At 30.7% G+C, this 25,086-nt stretch overlaps 2 protein-coding genes across 2 annotated transcripts; one reads left to right on the top strand and one right to left on the bottom strand.

The window, feature by feature from the left end:
* Window positions 1-11,737: 11,737 nt before the first annotated feature.
* Window positions 11,738-15,854, top strand: LOC129871164 (elongator complex protein 6). The gene is made up of 6 exons (XM_055946047.1): window positions 11,738-11,825; window positions 12,891-13,143; window positions 13,523-13,595; window positions 14,396-14,604; window positions 14,736-14,882; window positions 15,449-15,854. The coding sequence occupies exons 2-6, from the start codon at window positions 12,931-12,933 to the stop codon at window positions 15,569-15,571; spliced, it is 765 nt and encodes a 254-aa protein (XP_055802022.1). The 5' UTR covers window positions 11,738-11,825; window positions 12,891-12,930; the 3' UTR covers window positions 15,572-15,854.
* Window positions 15,855-20,189: 4,335 nt separating this feature from the next.
* LOC129870938 (receptor-like protein 7) lies at window positions 20,190-22,727 on the bottom strand. Its single transcript, XM_055945809.1, has one exon. It carries the CDS (start codon window positions 22,725-22,727, stop codon window positions 20,190-20,192), a length of 2,538 nt encoding a protein of 845 aa, XP_055801784.1.
* Window positions 22,728-25,086: the final 2,359 nt, after the last annotated feature.

Below are 25,086 nucleotides of genomic sequence, written 5' to 3'. Positions count from 1 at the left end.
AATATTTTTCAAAAATTTTGACCAATCGAACATGAGAAATTTATTTTCTTCCATATCGACACACCCATAATAATAGCTGAATGCACAGTCATAATAATTAGTGATAGATAAATTATTTTGTGAATCTTATTTAATGATGGATTATCAAAAAGTCATGTTGGATACGAGCAATTTAGTGATGGATTAATTAAACAATGAAATTCACAGTTAATTTTAATTTCTTTTTAGTAAATTATAAGATTTCAACAAAAGCTATTGAATTCAAGTAAGTCGAGGTTCGAATGCTAGATCGGCCCCTCTATACATAAGCTTCCCATTGTTTTCTTGTGTTCTCAATTTATGAATATGTGTGTCGACTCTATCGCTAAAATGAGTTTGGTATGACAAAAATTAATTCTAGGAATAATAATAGGAGAAATTATCTAATTATAACATATATTTCTATCATATCTATAAATTATTTCTATAGTTTGAAATAATTATATTTTATATCATGTACTAATAATTTTGTATCAGATTTCAAGTCAAATACATTTTGATACATATTTTTTTCTATCAGATACACTGAAATAGAAAGAGAGGTGAGAGAAAATAGGAGGGAGGCGAGCGAAATTTATCTATGTATTTCATATACATGTGAATCACACTAAATACACGACAGATAGATGTATCTAGTATGATTCTCATATAATTTGGAATACTAGATATGCGAGGGAGAAGGGAGAGTGGCGAGCGAGATGGAAGTGAGGCAGTGAGGCGAGCAAGATTTGTCTATGTATCGAGATACATGCGAATCCACTTGGATACAGTATATCTAGAATAAATTACACCTAATTTTGACATGTATCATGTATCTCGAGAAACATGTATCTAGACGTATCTGGACATTTCTGAAAGCACCAAAATTTAATAAGATTCATAAAATTACAAATTAATGAATAGCGCGTATCTAAGTAATAACTCCTAAACTAGTGGAATTTCTATAAGTTACCTTATCATAATATCTTTTGTCCCTCTCTGTGATAAGTAACGAAGTATGTTTAATCTTTGATTAATTTAAATGTATATTTTTAATTTTTTTATGTAGAAAGTATATTATATTTAGATTGTTTTTAGAATCAAATTATTTAAACCTAAAGTAATAATACAAAATTAACATAACACATCTCTCATATTTTTAGGGATAAGTTTTATACTTTTAATTTACACCTTGTTTGGACGGTTGTTATCCGTTATATTGTATTGTGTTGTTAGTTTAAATAAAATATTTATTTTGATTGTTACTTAAATTCTATTATATCGTATAGTTTAAATTCATCGCTAGGTAACGACCAAAATACCCATTTTATGTAACGACCCATTTGGTGTGATCACGTCGTTACCTTAATATTTTCTTCTTATTTTGTCTTTATTTATTATTTAATAATTATATTTCATTTTTTACCCTATATTTTCATAGAAGCTCTACTACGTACCTTATTTTTCTTGTAAGTTTATCATTCAAATCTTGAATGTGTGACATTATGTAACGAAGGAGAACAATACAATCTATCCAAACATTGTATTCATTAAAATAATATAGTACAATACAACACAACACAATACAATACAATACGATACATTATGAAACAATGTGTATCAACCATTCAAATAAAGTGTTATGAAAGTATAAGTATGATGCTTTTTTCTTTCTTAGTGTATACCAATACAATTCAATTTTGAAATTTTGTTGACACAGAAAATAAATGCTAGTAATAATGATCATCATTTAAGTAAATTTTACAAATTAAAAGTAACCAAAAATATTCACTCTTTCGATATTTCTGACTCTTCTAATATAGCCCTTGAGTAGGCTTTGGCATATTCTAAATAATATTTCTAGTACAATGTTTTGTTCTTTGACTAGCAATTACTAGTTTGGAAAAAATATTGAATATAAATAAAGATAGATTTAAATTTAAAGTTTATGAATTTTTATAACAAATTCAACTCAAATATACAATAGTAACTGATCTTAGTGTCAAATATTTCTATATATTCAATAGATATTTTACGAGCATGTAAACTATAGCAAAAAAACTATTACGCTTTGCACTGTTTTCTAGGAATGTTCTAGAATATATTTACTTCCCTTTAAAATAGGAATGATTACTTAAATCCCCTAGTAAAAAAGCTCAATTACAATTTATCTCTATTTTTTTAATAATTATCCAAATTCACTGTTTTCTAGGAATGTTCTAGAATATATTTACTTCCCTTTAAAATAGGGATGATTACTTAAATCCCATAGTGAAAAAACCCAATTACAATTTATCTCTATTTTTTTATATAATTATCCAAATTCACTGTTTTCTAGGAATGTTCTAGAATATATTTACTTCCCTTTAAAATAGGAATGATTACTTAAATCCATAATGAAAAAGTCCAATTACAATTTATCTCTATTTTTTTTGGTAATTATTCAAATTCCTTTTTTTTTTCCAGATTTCTAATACATACGAATGACGTTGATACATCATGATTTGATACATAAGTCCTTTTTATGATACATCGCTAGTTGATACAAACTAAACATTGTAATATCAATAAAACTTATGAATCAGCTTATAACACCTAATATATCCTGAACACAACAAAAATAGCAGTAAAATTTATGTTTGACTGATACATTGTGTGTTTGGTTTGTATCAACTAGCGATGTATCATGAAAAAAACTTATGTATCAAATCGCGATGTATCAGCGTCATTCGTATGTATCAGAAGAGGAATTTTTGAAATTTTTAAAAATGGTAGAGAATAATTAAAAATATAGAAATATAAGGTGTGTAATTTGATAATTTTTCCTTTAAAATATCTAAGTTGTACATTAATGACTAAATATTTAATTTCCTTTTAGCTTAGTACCCCCTTTAAGAAAAATAACATATTCTTCTTATTTTATTTTAGTTACTTATAAATGGTAATTTACTCTTCTATTTTGAATCAATACAGAGACAAAAGAAATTGAAATTAGCTACGAACTTGATCATCACAAATAAAATTTTATAATAATCCATTAAATTACAAACGGATATTATTGTTTAGATACATAATTTATCCATCGCCAATTCTTAATTTTTAGTGGTGAGTTATTATTCATTCTCTCTTCAATTTCATAACAATATATATTTTCTATAGAAAATGACTTCCTAACTTCCAACAAGAAGTAAGTTTTTTTTTCTTTATTTAGTAAATGTACCTATGTACCAGTACAAAAATACAGTTCAGTTTTGAAAATATGATGACTATGAACATAAATGCTGATAATGATAGCTAATCATTTAATTAAAGTTATTTTTTTCTAATTTACAAATTAAAAATAACCAAAAACATCACTGTAAATCAGATCTTTCACTTCTCTAGTAATAGCCATTTGAGTAGGTTTTGACATACTCTAAAAATAATTACAATATTTCTAGTTCAATATTTTGTTTTTTTGATTAGCAATTAATGGTTAGAAAATGAGGCTCAAGAAAACAAATAATGCAACTACCCATGACTTTTATGTGTTTGCTTATTAATGGTTTGTGTTTTTTTAACCACTCTCTTCGTCCCAAATTATCTGTTGCTTTTTCCTTAGCAAGATTCAAATTATATAAAAGTTGATTGATAATTTAAAATATATATTTTTAATTAATTATATTAACGTAAGAAGAATTGTAACTTATATATAATATATTTTGTATAGTTTTTGAATGTCTAAATTTTGATTTTACTGATCCATCCAATTTAAGTTTCAAAGATTAATCAAAATTGACTCTTAAAAATAAAATAAACTAACCCACTTATTTTTGGACGGAAAAAGTACTCAATTCATTTCAATTATACGTGAACCTACTTCATAAATCACGGATTTAAAAAATAAAACTTAATTTTTCAACATACGATCTTATGAAAAATTATGATCTTAAACATATATGTTATACTATTTATATGACCGTAAAATTTTATCAATGTATAATGTCAAAATGAAAAGTTAAAATTCAATTATTTCTAAATATAAAATGTATCATTCTTAAGGGAATATTTTTTTAAAAAAAAAAGCGTATCACATAAAATATAACTGAGGAAATAGATGGTAAAAGAGAAAAGAAAGAAGTACACAAAAATGATTGGTTCAGAAAAAAAGTACATATAGATACTAAATTATCTAGCTAAAAGCGTAAATAAAAGGAGAATAACACTTGAGATAATAATTAATAATCTTAGAATTTGTACCAAAAGAAAAAGACAATATTGATTTATCAAAAATTTAAGACTTTTGGTACAACATTTATTTTCATCTATAAAGGTTCGTACTCATAGCATAGACTATATTATTAAGTTCATTTAGATAGAGTACATTGTTGTGATAAAGAAAAGAAAAGAAAAGAAAAAAGTTGTAATATACATTACATTACATTAATTAATCATCACATGATGAAACGGTAAGTATACTTTTCTATTTTAATTAGCTAAATATTTCAAATTCGAACTTAAGGTATAACATCGCCTTTAATAGGGGTCATTTTACAAAATGAAATTTTCTAACATTATTTTAAATTTGTCGAATCTCAAATCAGATACCAGAAACACTGAGCGGAAAGCCAAAAAAAAAGGTGTGATTTACATTTCATTGAGTCTTTCAAAGTCTAACTAGCTATAAAAAAAATTTAGCAAGTTTTTTGTTTTAGGTAGTAAATTAGTTGAAACATTTCAATCAAATTAAAATGCATTGTTAGAAAATTCAATTGGCTTTGGCACTTCATATATTAATGGAAGGGATAATTACACTTCTGGTCCCTCAATTATGGATTAATTCTAATTTGATCATCATAATATATAATTACGCACATTTAACCTTAGCTTCAATTAACTAAAAGGTGTGATTTTTGATCCCTATATGTAGGAAGTATGTGATATTTAAACTATTTTTAGAATTATATTATCCTTAAATATGGTGCAATAACATAAATTTATCGTAATTTTTAAGGTAATTATATTAATAATTGAATGATATATTAGCATTTCAGAATTCATTTTACTTCATTAAATTTGTGAAAATTCATACGCAGAGGGATTTAGAATGCATAATGAATATGTAATATGTTTAACCCAAAATCACAAGGACCAAAACCACCAGATTAAAATATATAAGAATGAAGGCATATTAGCACTTTTAGCCTATAAATATCGATAAACTTTAATTTCAGTCCTTGTGAATTCTAATTAAGCAAGGTTAACCTTTAATTAATTGATAGGTGCACTTTGGATCGCTCAAACTATATGAATCTTCGCTAATTCAACAAATTATTAAATATTAAAAATCATTCAATTATCTATGTAGTATGTTAAATTTGTATTGTTACTTTATATTTAATACTAATATAGTTCAAAAAGATAAGGCTGGAAACAACCTCTAGCAGAAATGCAAGATAAGGCTGTGTACAATAGATCCTTGTGGTCGGGCCCTTCTCCGAACCCTGCGCATAACAGAAGTTTTAGTGCACCGGGCTGCCCCTCTTTTTTTTTTTATAGTTCAAAAAGATGCTAAATATGACAATTTTCTTATACAAAGGGGTACAAAAACATGTGTTTTAGTTAAGTGAAGGTTAAATGAGCTCAGAAGAATATTACAAGGATCAAAACCAAATTTATTTATAAATTGTTATTATATTTAGAAATGAGAATTAATCATCTCCAAAGGACAAGGAGACAATAAATTAAAAAGTTTTGCTTTTTGAGTACTCTCCTAGAAGTAAATGTGTTTAATTTATTAATTACATCCCATGTGGTATCTTTAAATCCTATAATACTACAACATGCTTTTTAGTTTTTGTCCAATTTTTATTTAATTCTTCATTAATTGCATCACCAAAATGTAGCATCCTAGTATGTTGTTTCGTGGCTAAAATTTGACCTAAATAATGTTTCTACATTAAAAAAATAATAATGCAATTGATGCATACAACATCCTGTAATAATAAAATTTAGAAAAAAAAACTGCACACAAATATGACGTAGAAGAGAAACATATAATAACAATACTCTAAATTAGTCTTGCATGTCTTCTTGTCATTGATAAATGTGACTGATTGACCCACAGTGAAATTTAAAGGAAATGGAACATTTCTTTTTCCTATATTCCAAAATACATGCTTTTATCAATAATTTTTTTTAAAAAGATCAAATTTGATTTTTCATGTAGTTTGAAATATCTAAATTTTGATTTTAAATTAATCTAATTGAAATTATCTTTGAAAATGAGTCATACTGACTTTCGAGAAGCGAAACATGATAACTATTTTAAATGAAAAGAGTATTATATACACAAAAAGTTTAACAGAGAGCTTCAAATATATAATACAATAACATATATTCAATGTAATTTCACAAGTAAAGTTCGGAGGGAGCTTCAAATAGTACAAAGTCAAATTTGACCTTTCTTACTAGAATTGCCCCTCTACTTAGGTTAAGTAGTTGTAATCTAGTACAAATCTTTAAATCCTTATGCAAAGTTTTCATACTCATGAAAAATTAATCAAGAGGATATATACTTCTATGCCCTAATTTAAAAGGAAAAAAAGGGGTGGGGTGAGGTGGACATTACATATAACACGATAATCGAAGTGTAAAAGAAATCACAAGACAATAATCGAACTCAAAAAACAAACAACTATTCGAATAGTATCGTTAAAGTTATAAGTTTAAATTGCAAAATTCTAACTATCATTATAAATTAGAATAAAGAAAATATCGTATTTTTTTGGGTCATATTAAGAAAATAAATATATTTAGTATAAATCCACATCAAGTGCAGACATTGAGTGAGCTACATATCAAATCAATATTCAATAATTTGTGGAAAATTTATAATTAATTAAGTTTATTGTACGTGTAGTTTAGATGGTGAAGGGCAAATCAAAGGCCATACTTTACATGCATGCAATTATTCTTAAAGAGGAAAGAACTGGTTACAGTAATTTCTTTTGATGAATTTCAACTTTCAAGTATGTACATATAATTGGTCCCTTTAGCCGTGTCCAAACAGTTAAGTGGTTAAAAACACATTCGAATTATTATTTTTTCGTTCGTTTCATATTTGAATTATTAATTATTCATTTTGTCCTTGTATTAAAATACACCTTAAGGTCTTCAACTATATATTGATTATTCCCTTTACCTATCTGATCGATGGTGTATTTAGGTTGAAAAATGAAATCATTGATAGTTGATATGTGTGTTGTAATACGGGTGATGATTGATAGTTCATGTAAAAAAAAAAAACTGATAAATGTTGATTCTGGTTAAATTCTTATAGAAATAAACGTTTACCGTCTACTTTTTCGTTCTGATCTTTAAAACTTTTAAATTTAAAACACAATAACAAGAGTTGTTTTTAAGTACATAACTCCTAGTAGGGGTGTACATGGATCGGGTTGGTTCGAATTTTTTACAAACCAAACCAAACCATTTGTGTCGGGTTATTAAATCTATAAATCAAACCAAACCAATAAAAGTCGGGTTTTTCTATATCAATTTTTTTCGAGTTTTTCGGGTTTTTTTGGGTTTCTCGGGTTTTTCATAGTATCTAATAAAAAACACAGAGCAGTACTTCTTAAAAAGAGTTCTAGTACAAAATATCAACATATAAGATAGAGGCAGAACACTGTTTGAAGTTTTAACTTTATAATATAACTTTATAAGATGACTTTTTTTTGTATATTTTTTAGATGGGCTTTCAAGTCCAAATCTAAACGTAAGAAAGAAAACAAAAATTATGAAAAAATTTTTAAAAATATTTAGAAATTACATTTTAATAAATATTTTTATGTATAACATAATTTAAAAATAGTATATCTATAATCGGGTCGGTTTGGGTTCGGTTTGACTTTTTTTAGTTAAAACCAAACCAACCCTATAATGGTCGGGTTTTTTTCCAAACACCAAACCAAGTCAAACCAAACCACTAGTCGGGTTTTTTTTCCGGTTTGGTTCGATTTGTCGGTTTGGTGCGGTTTATCGGTTTGCCCTGTACAACCCTAACTCCTAGAACCGTCAATACGAGCTTGATCCATTGGGCCAACCCAAGTTTTTTGAGTCCATTTAAAATCGAGGCTTTTTAGCTTGACTCAAGCAAGCCCGTCGACCCTTGAGGAATTGGACTAGACTGGCTGTGGCAAAATGATTTTTTTAAATTTAATTTTAAAATATAGATATTGAAAGGAAGTAAGGTCTGACTTTCATGACATATTTTATTATGAGTTATGATTAATTAATTAATTAATAGGATTTGAAAAGTACTTGGTGGCCAAATTTCAAACGAAAAAAAAGGTTTAACAGCTTTTCTTTCTTCATTTTCGTTTTCCTTTTTGAAAAGTATGCCTTTTTATATGATTTTATTTTAATAATTTGTTGAAGATTAGGGAAAAAAAAATTAACAGTTGAAATGAGTTGGAAACTACAAAAAACTTAGCTTTTACGATCATTTCTTAACGAAGGGAGATGAATCCAGTCGTTATAAGCCCACTTCAAGTAGTATAGTTTTAACAATGAAATTTTATATAAATATTAGTTATTTGGTTTATTAATGGATGTGTCTACTTTCGTTATTATATTTAGTTAATTTCACATTACTGAAGTGAAGTGTGATCATTACAAATCTTTAACGACATGTTTCTCAAATAGTTAAATGGACATTGACGAAAGAAAAATGTGGTTGTTAAAAGTAACATACAATTAACGAAGGGATGTTTGGTTGCTAAAAGTTCTTTTAACAACCGAATTAGTTGGTGTTAGTAAGTTCTTTTAATGACCGGATTATAAATTAGCGAATGGAAAATTCTGTTGCTAAAAGAGATGTAAAACGACCGAAATTTATGCCAACGCTAAAAGATCTCTAATGGCAATTCGGTCGTTAACTTTTAACGACACTCAGATTTCTTTTTAAGAGATAAGTGTCAAAAACACACCTAAATTATTATTTTTTTTTTTGAATTTCATACCTAAACTATTGAGAGTGTGAGTTTCATACCTAAACTATCACTTATTAGTTTGAGAAATACATCTCTCTCTTTTATTCTACTCTCATCATGGTGGTGTGTACACTACACTCTCTTTTATTTAAAAAAAATTATCACATCACACTCTACATGAACAAAATATTTCACCTTGACAAAAATTAAATAAATTATTAGTATTAGTTAAAATAAAATATAAAATATTTTCTTATCTCACTTCAAAAAAAATATATTATAAAATAAAATATAAAATATTTTTTTATCCCACTCCATCACTTTCTCTCACCATACCCCCCCCCCCCCCCACACACACACACAATTTTTTTGTTTTAGTTTTAATTTTTAAATTTCTTTTATAAAAAAATTTAAAAAAAAATTCTTGCTTCACCCCCTCCCCCATCAAATAATAATTTATATATTATTTTATTTTTTTAAAAAAAAAATCTACCCCGCCCACCTAACCATCCGCTTCCAAAAAAACTTTCCATTTTGTGTTAGATATATACATATGATTTTAGGAAAATATTTTTTACTTGCCGCAAGATTTTTCTTAAAATATAATTTTATTCCTATTATATTTGGTACGCAAGTAGAAATAAATATTTTCCTAAAAATATTTGTAAATATCTAACTTCCAACGAGAAAAATGTTTAAAGAAATAAAAAGAAATTAGGAGCAGAGGACTAAATGGGACAAGTATAATTTTATTTTTTTAAAAAAAATAATATTTTTTAAAGAAGGAGTGGGGGAGGGGTTGAAGTATGAATTTTTTAAAAATATTTTATATAAGAAATTTTTAAAAATAAAAGGACGGGGATTGTTGTGGGGGGGGGGGGGAGGGCAGGTGGTGGAGTGGGTGAGAAAAATATTTTAAATTTTATTTTTTAAAATATAATTTCTTTTTTTTAAATGATTTCTTTTTTGGGATAAAAATATTTTAGTCTTTAACTTTTAATTAATATTAATAGTTTATTTTAATTTTTGTCAAAGTGGAATATTTTATCGATGTGGCAAGATTTTTATAAAAAATAGAGAGAGTAGAGAAAGTGTACTACACACACCTCTGAAGTGTGTTTCTCAAATTAATAAATGATAGTTTAGGTATGAAACTCACACTTTCAATAATTTAGGTATGAAACTCAAAAAAATGGATAGTTTAGGTATGTTTTTGACACTTATCTCTTATAACGACTGGTGACACTTAAATTTTTTATGATCGTTATTGACTTATAACGATCAAATTTGCACTTTTAAAGACTAGATTTACCCTCGTTAAAGGCCCATTTTCTCGTCGTGGAAGTAGAATAATTTGCTCCCCCCCCCCCGAAACAATAAAGGGAAACTTACATAAATATACAATATTAAGAAAATATTTACCATCTATAGCAATAAAAAATAATAATTCACTGAACACTTATAATACATTTATAATACAGTTTTAATACATATTGCAGAAAACTATTTATAAAACATATATAATACAAGTTTTATAGATTGATAGTACATTTATCACATACTTTAATAGACTTATTATACATTATGTCAGTTTCTTACTACACAAATATAATATATATTTTCAAACACTTATAATACATTTATATTGTATGCATAATTCACTTTTAATACAAATGTAGATTTATCATAATATTGCTATGTATTGCTATAAATGATAATAAATAAAAAATACTGCTAAAATCAGTAATTAATTTTTATTTCCAACAATAAATTACATCATGACCCAAATCATGATATTTGACGAGATGTTAATTTGCTCATCATATTATTAATATTGGAGAATAATATAATTAAGACAATGGAAGATGAGTTAAATTTGCTAATTTGAGTACTCTCGTAGATTGCATCACCAAAATGTGGCATCCTCGTATGTTGTTTCGTGGCTAAAATTTGTCCTAAATAATGTTTCAACATTAAAAAAAAAAAAAGGAACATTTCGATACATAAAATATCTCATATTAACAAAATTTTGAGAAAAATTGCACTCTAAAAAATGTGGCGTAGACAATCTATCCTTCTACACTAAAAAAGAGAGTAACATAAAATAATAATGGACCATACTCTATATCCTTGCATGTCTCCTTGCTATTGATAAATGTAATCCTTTTTTTCTTGTTTATAAGAAAGAGATACATAATGAAGTTAGTTATATCTACTAATTGATTCACTAGTGAAATTTAAAGTGAAAATGGGACATTTCTTTTTTACTATATTCCAAAAGACATGCTTTTATTAATTAAAAAAAATAAAAAAATGATCAAATTTGTCCTTATATTATTTGAAATTAATTAATTTTGCACCATAAAACTTTTAATCTAATATTATAGTGATTGTTATATTTAGAAGACATTTAAAGCTAAGATAATATTTTTTAATTTAATTATTTGATAATCTAATTAGTTTGAGCTTGAAATGTTTAGTAAAATATCTTAAAGAATTGAAGCTAATCTTATAAAATCAATATTAAAACATGGTTAATTTAAATTGAAATGAATTTGATAAATTAAGAAATAAAAAGCAACTGTAAATTTAATTATTTTTAATTTTTAATTATAATTATATCAACAAAAATTTGTTTAAAATATGTACATAATAATTAGTAAGAGATTAACAACAATCTATTAAGAAATTTTTAATTAATAGTAACATTATATACATAATTTTTTTATATTCTAGTTAGGATATTTTGTTTCTTCCAAGTGTGCTATTGGTTAATAGGTGCTTCTCACAATTAATAGGAAGTAACATTTTACATCGCCTTCATCAGATCTGGTATGTTATCTCCTTCATCTTTTGTCTGCTCAGTTCTTTTGGTTCTTCGTTTAATCGCTCGAATTTATTTCTTTTTTGTGCATCTTCGGTATGTTTTCGTATTTCAGCCAACTGAATTTGGGGCTTTTTTGGTTCTTTGGAGGCAGTTATTTCGTGGGGCCTTTAGTGGCTTTAGGGTTGAGCTCAAATAGGGCCAAATGCCAGAACTACTACATGGAAGCATGTATAACTTGCATAGAAGCTAAGTTAGAAGTAAAAATAGGAAAGCAACAAGAGCAGTTACCAGTAAAAGACTCGGTCACTAATTTAAGACTACTCACGTTAGAAACTAGATTAAATGAATTTGAACGAAGATTAGTCTATCTTGAAAGAGGAACAAGTGCTCATAGTGCTAGTCCTTTCCAACGGACTAGTGCAGCACCTAATGTGATACACTTGAGATGATGGAGAGGATTTACTTCGGTAAATTCAACTTAATTTCTTATCCGTAACCTATCTTTTAGAATACCGCCAGACTGTAATATACATAAAACACAAAAATGTTTAGTAGACAATCTATGGATATCATATAATAGGAATACAAACTAAAGGATATGAAGAAATGAATCATGGAAATAATTTATTAATGTGTATAGGGTTTATAGGTAAAATGAATTTAAGTAGTAATACCAAATTTAAACTTCATGTGAAAGATGTGGTGGAAGTAATGGGTAATAAAGGTATAAAACTGCCCAGGATGATTCTCAACCCAATCATTAGGTCACACTGTTCGGTATAGTTGTTTAAATTAATTTAGTTGGATAATAATCATGCAGTTCGAGGCAGTGGTCATATCTACGTACACTCTATAGTGGTAAGGTCTGGGTATACTCTATAGTGGTAACATCTGTGTACACTCTATAGTAGTAAGGTCTGGGTACACTCTATAGTGGTAACATCTGCGTACACTCTGTAGTGGTAAGGTCTGGGTCTGTTGTTGTTGTTATTAATAATCATGCCCTTTTATGTCAATGCTGGATCCTCACTTGAATAATAGCAGTTGTTGTTGTTGTTTGATATTGGCAGGGAAAAACTTTACTAAAACTAGTTGGTGAGTCCTCTAGGCATGGATAATTTGCGTGCAAACCTGCTGGAGGAAGCGGTTGGAATTAGCAAAGGTGGGCGAGTGGTGGTGGTTGAGGATTCTGTTGAGACGAGTGGTGCCTTTGTGCTCCACCATTTCCTTAAGCGCTCTCTCCATCCTGACTCTTCTGATGTTGTCATTTTCATTGCCTTTGTCCACCCTTTCTCTCACTATGAACGCATTCTTCGCAAGATGGTCAGCCCTCTCTCTGTCCATATTATTGTACTGTATTTTATATAGATTTATCCTGTTAAGTAATATGTACTCTTACCTCAATTTATCAATTAGGTATAGTGAGTTAACTGCATTGGGGGAGAGTTCGGGTAACTATTTTCCATATCTATCTATCAACAGTTGTGTGGAACTAAAATTAAAAATATAAGCAAAGTTTGAACTTCTAATTAAACTAGGATTGAAGTTCTTGACATCTAGCATCATCCTTTACTCAATAGGATAAATGTTCCTGAGTTTTCACAAGTTCCAATTTTCCTGTCTGTGTCGGTCATTTTAATGGAATATTTAGTTCTGCATACTTTTAAAGCCTCATAATCCCTATTTTCTTCTTTCTTAACAGGGTTGCAACTTAACTGTGCAGAGGAAGAATCGCAGATTCGTATTTCTTGACATGCTTACATTGGAGTGCCCAGGTGATAATGTCAAACAGAAATGATTAACTATAATGAAAGTTTTGTTAGCTATTTTCTTGTCATCTTGATTTACCAAGTTTTAGCGGAGTCTGTTTTTGTATTTTGTGAGAATTTCAACCCAACCCCCCCCCCCCCCCCCAAAAAAAAAAATCAACAAGGAGATTAAAACATCTAATGAGCAGTCTCTTTGTGTATTTTATGAGAATTCTAACACCATTAATTAGGAGATTAAAAGACATATTTACTTATGAAAAGTTTAAAGGACCTATACTATATCCAAGTGAAACTAGAATTTATAGCTTTTACAATGTTTAAGTGCTGCTCGTCCATTTTGAGAGCCGTATATTAGTTATCTTCTGTTTACAACTGTAGAAAACTCGATTCTTTGGAAATTTTGGGAACCCATGCATCTCTATCGAATAAAGAGGAAAAAAACGTTGCATGCATACTGCCCTGCCTTTTCGTGTTTAAGCAATACTCCCTCCGTTCCAATTTAAATGTCTTAGTTCGACTGAACACAAAGTTTAAGAAATAAAGTGAGACTTTTGAATCTTATGATCTTAAATTAAAGATGTGTGTAGTCCTTTAAATCTTGCGGTTTTAAACTTGCCATGTAAAAAAGTTGGAATTGGAAAAATTACTAAATATAGAAAAGAACTCTTTTTGGGACACACCAAAAAGTAAAGTAAGACACTTAAATTAGGACAAAGGGAGTATTTTATGAGAGTGATATTAATGCTACCCATCTGTCTTAAGCATTATTTGACCCTCTTAGTTGTTTGTGCTCAATTCATAATTAGACAGAAATGGAAAGGAAGCAAGAGAAGATGGATTGCTTGCATTGTATGGGGAAATTGAGAAAGCAGTAGAGATATATTCTTCACTTGAAGGCAGTAGAACCATTACTATTATGATTGATGACGTCTCCCTTATTGAAGTGGCAGCTAATGGTTCATCACATTATGTGTTGGATTTTCTACACTACTGCTACACTCTGAAAGCAAAATATGTGAGCAATTTTATCCACTATTACTCTGCATCTAATTCAAACAATAGTATGAGCTACGATCAATAGTTTGTTTTGGTGAGTAGAAAAAGAGTCAATAGCTTGGGCGATGATCTTAATAATGTTTTTATCAGGGCTGTTCCTTTGTTACTCTTAATCATGAGGATATCTATTCCAGTGCAAATACGCTGCCGTTAATCTTGCAACCGGAGTACCTCGCTGATGTGATAATCAAGGCAGAACCTTTGGCAACTGGTTTAGCAAGTGACGTGCATGGACAGGTACAGTTTTAGTACTACCTTTCATCCTTTCCCCTATATAAATTAGTCGTACTTATACTGTGCCACCTTCTCTCCTCGACTAAAGGAAGGAGATATCGAGAAGGCTATCTCCTTTGTCTTTCAGCCCCGAACCTATATTCATTTTTTGTCTTAACTTTTGTTCTGTCTCTCTTTTTCCCTTCTATAATCCACAAACTTCAATTTACCCAAAAAGAAAGAAAAAATAAAATAAAAATCCAGTTGGGATTTGTTTGTCCTAATGGTTGTTTTATGAACTTCAAATAGTTGAAGAACACTATAAATCCTCCAAAATGGGGGGTAAAAAAAAAAAAAAAAAAATGAAAAAAAAAAAAATAGTTGAAGAGCTAAAAGAAAGTCGGGAAATTGTAATTACCTTCTCTGTTTAACCTAGAATTAGTGCAGTATCTGTGGCGGCTTTTAGCTGAAAAGCATTATTCTCGTGATTACTTGCAATCAAATGACTCGTCGGGATAACACGCACTTGATGTTTCAGTCCATCTTGTTAATTCGTTTCTCTCCTTTTGTTTCTCTCTTTTCCCTTGCAGTTGACTGTTTTAAATAAAGGCAGTGTTTATGACTTGGGAGGCTCAAGTTCTAAGGTTCGCAATTTCCACTTTAGAGTCAAGGAAAATACCATAGACTACTTCTATCCAGGGACTCAGACTTGAACAGATTCCCTGTTCATTGAATTTGAACATTGGCCAGCATATCATAGACCGAAGGGCGCAGTGATTGATGTCCCAAAGCGTTGGCAGAAAATCGAGGATAACCAAAAGAGCGAGGAGCAAACTATATTTATCTTTGATCTCGGCCTCCTGACATGGTAATCTTTACTTGAAAAGCATAGAAACCAAATTTTACCTTCAGTTTGGTCATTGTTGGTTCTGTATGTTGAAGTCGCCAGAATTTCTCCGAGTTTTATTGTTATGGAAATTCAGTTGCTTTCTGTTACCTTGTAATGCCTCTTTTCATACTTGCGTTGTGTATCACCTAATATGCAGTGCAGCTTATCATGGTGTACAATCAACACGACTTTCAAATTTTATGAGATAATGGTCAGAGATAGACCTAATTTGTCCTTTTTTTTTTTGCAAGTTTCACGCCCTAACTATCAGTTGCTTTCCTTTTCCCAACAACTAGATAGAAGCTCTTTATCAACTGCTCTTTGCTCAAGATTAGTTGGAAAATATGTCCCGTCCTCTTCTTTGGACTCCAATGGTTGAGGAAAAATGCGATGGATCACCTGTTCCAAATTGCTTTGATAAAGGAGGACCGCACAAATCAAGGTTCCCGCCATATGAGTCATTTTCAAATGTGTTGAACTGTGAACCTTGAGGGAATGCGTCCAACAAGGAGATTTTTAGAGAGGTTTAAAAGTGCCAGAAAGTTCATTCTTGCATTCTTGTCAATTGTTGCGGAATCTTTCCAGTGAGCTGATTCCAAGAGAGATCTAACGCTTCAAGCATATTCAATCATCCTAGTTCCATTGGAATATCACTGAATCATCGTACATAACAAAAAATGAGTCAGATGTTTTCATATATTTGATCTCACCTTTGTCTCTGTCATCTGTTTTGATCAGCCCTTTGAAGTTTTGAAAAACTTCTGCAGGCAGTGAGTCACTGAATTCATTACGAGAGAGATCTAAAGTCCGCAACCTGGGAAACCCAAACTTCAGCCTAGTACTTATAGGTCCATGGAACTTGTTCGACTTTAATATAAGGACTTGTAGCTCTTAAAGAGTTCCTAGCCAAGCTGGAAATGTGTATTTATAGCGTTATTCTCGATATCAAGAACTTCTAAACCAACACAGTTGAGCAACGACATGAGGACATGTCCTTCCAATTGATTATCATTGAAGATAATGGTTGTCAATTGATTACCATCACCATTCAAGATAATGGTAGTCAATGAAGTGCTTTGAGTACATAACGGTGGAAGACTTCCATTGAAATTGTTACTTCTTAAGTCCAGCACAAGTGACCCAATCCCAAGTGCAACAATCCCAACTCTCATTCCAAGGCGTTGTTTTTGGGAGACAAGTACTATAACACCAATGTCCTAATTAAGTTTTATTTACTTTCTGCTCTAATACGATTCTAGGAACCAGGTTCGTAGAAATAACTATTGATGCGTAGTTTTCTTTCACTGTGTTACCATAATAATAATAAAATGGAGTTGTTACCATATCTGCTTCTAAACAACAGATACAATTGATTGCTTATCACTTGTGTTTTATTATTGCAAAGTAATTACCCGATATCAGAACATGTATGCTAGATAGATATTAAACAAAGGAACATTCTTGCAACAAAAGACCACAATTTGAACCATAATCCACGAATTTAATCTCAATGATCCTATATGGTCACTATGTGACCCAAAAACAGAAAAGGACGTTAACGGTGTGTTTGGTAATAACTTTTTTTTTCTTTCTGATTTTGGCTGCCACAACATATGTTTTAGAGAAAACATATAGTTCACCATAATGACCTGGTGAACGATACCCATAGCCATCCTATTGGGAGCACCACCCTCTAATGGGTCCTACAGTGTGCGATTCGAATTTAGTCGGAGCTCCAAGGGCTCCAGACACTGGGTGGGAAAGAAAAAAAAGAACGATACCCATAGCCTCTATAGGATTCGTGCCAAATTTTTTTTAGCGTTTAGGGGTCAAGAAACAAGAATTCAGGATTTTCTCAGTTTTTCATGTGCATTAGTCCATCCAGTTTTGGGAATATGACTAACCGGATATTTTTGCCCCAAATTTTTTGTTACCATCCATAATGACCTAGTAAATAATACTCATAGCCTCTACAAGATCCACATCAGTTTTTTTTAACGTTTAGGAGTCAAGAAATAAAAATTTGAGATTTTTCCAATTTTTTTTGTGTATTAATACACACATTTTTAGGAATATGATTAACTGGATTTTTTTGCCCCAATATTTTTGGGACCATCCGTAGTGACCTAATGAACGATATATAATCACTAGGTCATTACGGATCAATCTACAAGATCATCTGAAATATTATCTCAAATATGTTTTGAGTAACTTGATGAAGATCATTCCACCTGAATAGAAATAAATGTTATGAGAAATTTTCTAATTATTGATTAGTATTTAGTTGTCTCTTGAGGGGAACTCATTAAGTTAACGAGGGAAACTCCATCAATATTCCACCTAGTTGTAGTAGAAAATATCCTTTTTCCCTCACCACGCTATATATACTGCTCGTCCTTTTCTGCATTTTTAAATAATATATATTTCATGTGAAAGAGTAAAAAATGTCCAATCTAACAAGTAAATTATTACCCCTTCAATTCCGTGACATGAAAGAGTAAAAAATGACCAATCTAACAAGTAAATTATTACCCCTTCAATTCCGTTTGAATTTATGTAATGTAGTTTAATCAGATATAAAATTTAATAAATATGAAAAAACTTTCTAATATTTCAAAGGCGGAATGACTTCGGAGACCCTTGTATTTGGCTCCGTTTGTCACCTAGACCCTTCTACTCACGACTTGCCAAGTGAACACTTAAAGTTATTTAAACACATTATTTTAAACCCCTTTGATCATATATGTCTCTCAATCGTACTGATGTGGATCCACATCAGATATAAATTGACACATCTTTTTTTTATTACAAATAATATATTTTTTTAAAGAAATCTCAAATTCATCTCCAAAGCCCTTTTTTCTCGATTTCTTTTCAATTTTTCTTCTCTTCCTAAATCTTTCATCTATTTTGCTATTTAGATCTTATTTTATCTTCTTTATTTTTTTCTTCTCTTATAAATTTTTTGTGTTGAAGAGGAATTAGAGACAAGTAAAGTTTTGTTATGGTATTTTATTATAAATTTTGTTATTTAATGGTGGTGATAAAGTGACTAAAATGGAGGGTGAGAGAAAGAAAAGAAAGAAGATGGCTACTATAGAAAAATTCATCAAAAATGCTCTATATAAAATTGCGTTCAATTTTGAAAGCATCAAACATATATATTTCAAAAACCCATCTAAAATCCGGCTCTATTTCACAATCAAGAATCTCCCTTTTTTTGCCCTTTTTCTTTTACCCAAATCTAAATCAATATCCTTTTTCTCAATCATACTAGAACTCTTAGAATATGGCAAGAGAGAGAGAGAGGAAGAATTGTGTGTAAGAGTATGAGAAGAGATAGAAGAAGTGTGTGTTGGTGGTGGGGGTTGAGCGGAAATTATGAGGAAGAAGAAGAGTACAGTAGATTGGGGTGGGGAATTTTTTTTATTTTTTTAAATTGTTATATTTTTCCTTTTAACTTCAATATTTCTTTAAATTAAAATAATTGTCTTCACTTATTTTTTAACGCTTAACCACACTTTTTATCCGATTCAGCAAAAAAATATCACATGAGGCTGGTCAATAGTCAAAGGGGTTTAAAATAATGTGTTTTAAGAATTTTAAGTGTTCACTTGATAAAGTCGTGAGTTAGAAAGGTCTAGGTAACAAATGGGGCCAAGTACAAGGCCTCTGAGATCATTCCGCCTATTTCAAAATTACTCAACAACTTTGTAGACTTTTTGCCAAATAAATAGTATTCAACATAGTAAAACTTTAATAATGTCATTAAATATTTGCTAATTAAAGAAATGTGTGTTTTGAAATTGACTAAAAAAAAGTATATCATATTAAATTGAGACATACAGAATTCTTTAATTAGTGTGTATGTGTACATTACTCGGCTACCCTTCCAACTTTGGCTTCAACCTTCCATTTCTGATACACTTCGATTAATGACGAATTCAAAAATTTTATTTAAAGTATTTAAGAATTAAATTTATAGATGATAAAAATAATATTTAATTTATCTATATTATATAATATTTGAAGAAAGATATCAAATAATTAATCACCATGCACCCTGCCTCGTACCAACAGGTTATTTTTGAAATGATGTAATACAACTACGTTAGATAAATACAATGTTTTTTCCTTTTTGTTTTACTAATGAATTATGTTGTTCCGAATCTCCTAAAATATAATGATGTCACATTCGTGTTGGTTCCTTAAAAAATGTAATATTTTGAAGAATCCAACACATACCCGTTAATTTTTTTGAAAAGTATGAATAATGAGTGACTGTGTAGACTAACTTAACTTGAACCACCCATATAATTATGTTTATATAAAACATATACAAACAACAACCAGAAAATTTAAAAGGTAAAAACAGAACCAGAAAAGTTCACTAATTAGTCCACAAAATCCAACAAAGACAAGTTGGCCCTCTCAATCTTCCATTAAGTCCGTTGTCTCTGAGCTCTCTTCTTTGGCCTTCTTCTTTTGTGAGGCATGATGCCATCAAAAAATTCCACAAACCATTTTAGTTTACGATATTTAAATATGAGGCTCCACACAACAGTTCCAACAACGAGTCCGAAACTGTAGCCTATGACTACTGATTCCCACGTAAATCCACTAAAGAAATATGACTCATCTTCATCTTCTTCAGACTCCAATGGTTGAGGAACATGCGATGAATCACTTGTTCCACATTTCTTTGATAAAGGAGGACCACATAAATCAAGGTTGCCACCATATGAATCATTTTCAAATGTGTTAAATTGTGGACCTTGAGGAATCGGTCCGACGAGATGATTTTGGGAGAGGTTTAAGAAAGCCAGAAAGTTCATTCTTGTCAATTCCTGTGGAATCTTTCCTGTGAGCCGATTCCAAGAGAGATCTAACGCTTCAAGCTTATTCAACTGTCCCAGTTCCATTGGAATATCACCTGTGAGATTGTTGCGGGATAAATTGAGTAGCCAAAGTGAGCTGAGATCCGTTAGTGTTTTTGGAATGACACCTTCAAAATGGTTGCTTGAGAGATCTATGGTTGTCATGATTGTGCTAATTCTTTCTAGCTGAATATCCTGGCCTTTGATTACCAAACCCACTGAATCCTCATACGTTGTGTATAATGAATGCTCAGCTGATTGCATGTATATGATCTCTCCTGTGTCTTCACCATCTAATTTAATCATTGTCTTGAAGTTTCCAAAAACTCTTGCAGGAAGTGAGCCATTGAATTCATTACGAGAAAGATCAAAAATTCGCAACTTGGGAAAGCAAAACTTAGTCTGACAAGTACTTATAGGTCCATGGAACACATTGGACTTTAATACCAGGACCTGCAGTTCTTGAAGTTTTCCTAGCCAAGCTGGAAATGTGTCATTTATAGCGTTGTTCCCCACATCAAGAACTTCTAGACCATGACAGTTGAGCAAGGACAAAGGGAGAGCTCCTTCAAGTTGATTACCATTCAAGACAATGGTTCTCAATGAAGTTCTCTGCGCACATAATGGGGGAAGACTTCCTGTGAAATTGTTCCTTCTTAAGTCCAACACCGTTAGCTTAGTCATGCTTCCCAAGCAACTTGGAATCAAGTTACTGAAGTAGTTGCGTGATAAATCTAGAAATTCAAGCTTGTTCATGTTACAAAGAGATGAAGGTAGTGGACCGTGAAGGGAGTTAAATTTAAGATCAAGATACCTTAGATAATGGTAACGAAATTGTGGTAGGTGGCCTGTTAATGAATTATGCGAAAGGTTTAGGTACCACAAGTTGTCCCACCTCATGCTGCTAAACCAGTTTGGGATTTGGCCACGAATCTTATTGTTAGAAATGTCCAAGATCCCAAGTGTCTTTACATTTCTCAAGAAGTGTGGAAATTCCTTCAGTTCACAAGATGATAACAGCAAAGTTTCTAGGCTAGGAAAAGTGATTTGTATTCCTTCATCGACGGTGATGTTATTTGATGAAAGGTCAAGGCTATGAAGGTTTGTGACATTCACAAGTGATTGAGGAAAAGAACCACTTAACCGATTATGACTGAGGGACAACAAGGATAGCCAAGGTAGGCTAAACACCCAAGATGGTATGGTACCATTCAGTGAGTTGTAAGACAAATCCAGTTCTTTTAGGTTTTGAAGCATGCTCGCATTATTAGGAAGTGGTCCAGATAGGGAATTACTCGACAAGTATAAGCTTCTAAGATGAGTAAAGTTGAAAATTGTTGAAGGAATATGGCTGGTGAAATTATTATCACTAAAATCCAACTCCCTAATTTGTGTTAGGTTTCCAACGGAATCAGGAATGGAACCAGAGAATTGACATCCTGAGAGGTACAAGATATTCAAGGAACTCAAGGTGCCAATTGAATCAGGCAGCTCACCAGAGATGCCTGTGTCTGCAATATCCAACTCCATTAACACAGTGTTTCTCGGGTGGACGTTTGGAAAAACTCCTTTGAGAAGTTCATTCCCTCTCAATAAGAGAGTTTCCAAGTTTGGCAGAAGGAAAAAGCTCTGTGTCAGAACACCTTGCATATTAGTATATCTAAGATCCACGTACCTTAAGGAGGAAGACATATTTACAGGTATCGGAGATGAGATGTTGACACCAGAGAGAGAAAGTATCTCCAGATTTGTAAAGTTCTGAAGCATTGTTTCAAATGTTCTCTCATCAAGTTCATAGTCATCATAAGAAAGATCAAGTGAAACCAAATAAGAAAGGTATGAGATTTCTGTTGGGATTTTTCCATTAAAGTAAGCATTAGAAAGGTTGAGATGCCTTAAACTCCTCAATCGGCCAATGTTATGTGGGATGGGAGATGGATAAAAGTCATTATAAGCAAGGTTTAGTGTGTGAAGATGATGAAGTTGGAAGAGGCTGCTGTTGGGATGAATACTTCCCAGAAGCAGACTGCAACTAAGGTCTAACCCGATAACATGACCGGTTAACATGTCACAAGCGACTCCATTCCAAGTGCAGCAATCCATACTCTCATTCCAAGACTTTGTTTTTGGGAAATCAAGATATCTCATATCTTGCAAATTAGTATAGTCCCTACATATAGAGTAGTCAGAGATTTGAAAGGATTGTTTGAACTGAAGCAAAGTAAAAGCTTCAGTGGGAGGGCAAATATGATGCTCAAAGGAAGAAGAAAAGCATCGACTTATTAGCAACACAAAACACAGAAATGAATAAAAGAAAAAGAGAAGCCCCATCTTTCTTTCTTTTTTTTTTGTACTAAGCAAATAACAGGATGTTCTGGTCTTACAAATCAATCATCTTTATCCATATATATATATATACTAGTTTCTGAGTTGCACATGTGTTCCATTTAAATTTTTAATGATATTTGTGGTTGCAATAAAATTGTCCAAGTGTTAAGTCAATTTCCAGAAGGACTCTAACTCTTTTAAGTCTTGGTTGATGGAGAGAAAACAACACAACTTTGGCATCACTAACTATTGCTTGACTAAGCCAAGGGAGGAAAAAATGAAGACATGATTTAAGTCCTCCATTTCCTCCTACATCTACTTAAAGTAGGAGGAAACAATGATACCGTGTGGAATTTTGAAGTCATTGAACCAATTAGTGGTCCATCGTACATTCTACATATTTTAAATTTGAGAGCAGAAGATACAAAAGTTTGCTGTATTTTCTTAAACTTCATGTCAAATAGAAATCAGGCAGATAAATTGAAATGGAGGAAGTGATATTTTATTTAATTGCAGGAAATGATCTCAGTCGCTCAGATAAGCAAACACTTATTCTATACTTCAGATTTACCTTTAACACTGTTTTTCCATGATAATAATAAAATGCAGCTGTTATCATATATATTTGCTTCTAAACAACTGATGCTGTTAAATATTTTTTATGATGGACACAATTGGCTGCTTATAACTTGTATTTTATTATGGTAAAGTAAGTCCATAAAGGGACAGTCTTGCAACCAGAGACCAAAATTTGAACCATAATGCACAAATTTAATCTCAGTTTTCTCATTTTGGTTGCCAGAAAACATTTTCCACCAAAAAGGAGCAAACATTTTTTAGTGTTTCTTTTAGATAATATCTCAAATGGTCATTCAATTATGGGATATGATTAACCGGAATATTTTGTCTCAAAATTTTCTGGTACCATCCATAATGACCTAGTGAACATATTCATATCCTTTCCCGCCACATTTTTTTTAGTGAGGGTAACAAAATAGGAATTCAAGATTTTCTCAATTTTTCGTGTGTATTAGTCCATGATTTTTGTTAATACTCATAGCCTATACATGATTCATGCTACTTTTTTTAGTGTTTAGGGGTCAAGAAACAAGAATTCATGATTTTCTCAGTTTTTCTTTAGTCCATCAATTTTTGAGAATATGACTAATCGGATTTTCTTGCCCCAATTTTTTGGGGACCATCCGTAATGATCTAGTGAACGATAGTTAGTCACTAGGTCATTACGGATGGTCCTGTAGAGGTTATCAATCTATAAGACCATCTGAGATGTTATCTCAAATATGTTTTGAATAACTTGGTGAAGATCATTCCACCTGCATAGAAATTTTATGAGAAATTTTCTAGTTATTGATTAGTATTTAATAGTCTCTTGTATTGTTTTCAAACTTGTAATTAGGTACATTCTATAATTTTCCACAAAACTTTTCACATTAAGCTAATGAAGGAAACTCCATCAATATTCCACCTAAGTCTTTAAGCCAATTTCCACAAAGACTGCAGGGAAACAAAGAGGGCAAATATGATACAGTTGAAACATGAAGAGATGGAAAATAACCAAATGGTAGTAGACATTTTCAGTTTTTCTACATTATATAGATGAAACATCATGATATGTTTTATGTGTGATTCATCATTACGAGTGATTACGATAAATCGGGAATGATGAACAATTGAGACCGTTTGAATTGAATTATAAGTTGCTTATAAGTTGTTTTTAGTTTTTTTAGTGTTTGACTGACCAACTTAAAATCATTTTGTTCTTAAAATAAGCCCAAAAAATAAGTAAGAAAATCATTTGTTTCCCAAGAAAACATTCGTACAAAAGATTTCATACCAAACACACCCCGAAATTTATCTTGGTCCAAGGAACACTAATTTTAGTACAGCTGAAATTCACAAAAGCAAGTCCCAATCATAGAATAATTCAAACAGGAAATCAATATACATATATATATATATATATTCAAAATTGTTAATAATGGCAAACAAAAAACAATTGAAATTAACTTATAATTCTATTTGTTTATGTGGATCATTCTGCTAATTACTCAGTATCAGTTGGAAAGAAACTAAAACCGAGTAACTTAACTTGAAAAAACCATTAATGCTAAAA

This window comes from Solanum dulcamara, chromosome 10 (assembly GCF_947179165.1).
Source record: "Solanum dulcamara chromosome 10, daSolDulc1.2, whole genome shotgun sequence".
NCBI lineage: Eukaryota > Viridiplantae > Streptophyta > Magnoliopsida > Solanales > Solanaceae > Solanum > Solanum dulcamara.
Note: the sequence above shows the minus strand (reverse complement) of the source record. Positions and strands in the feature narration are given on the sequence as shown.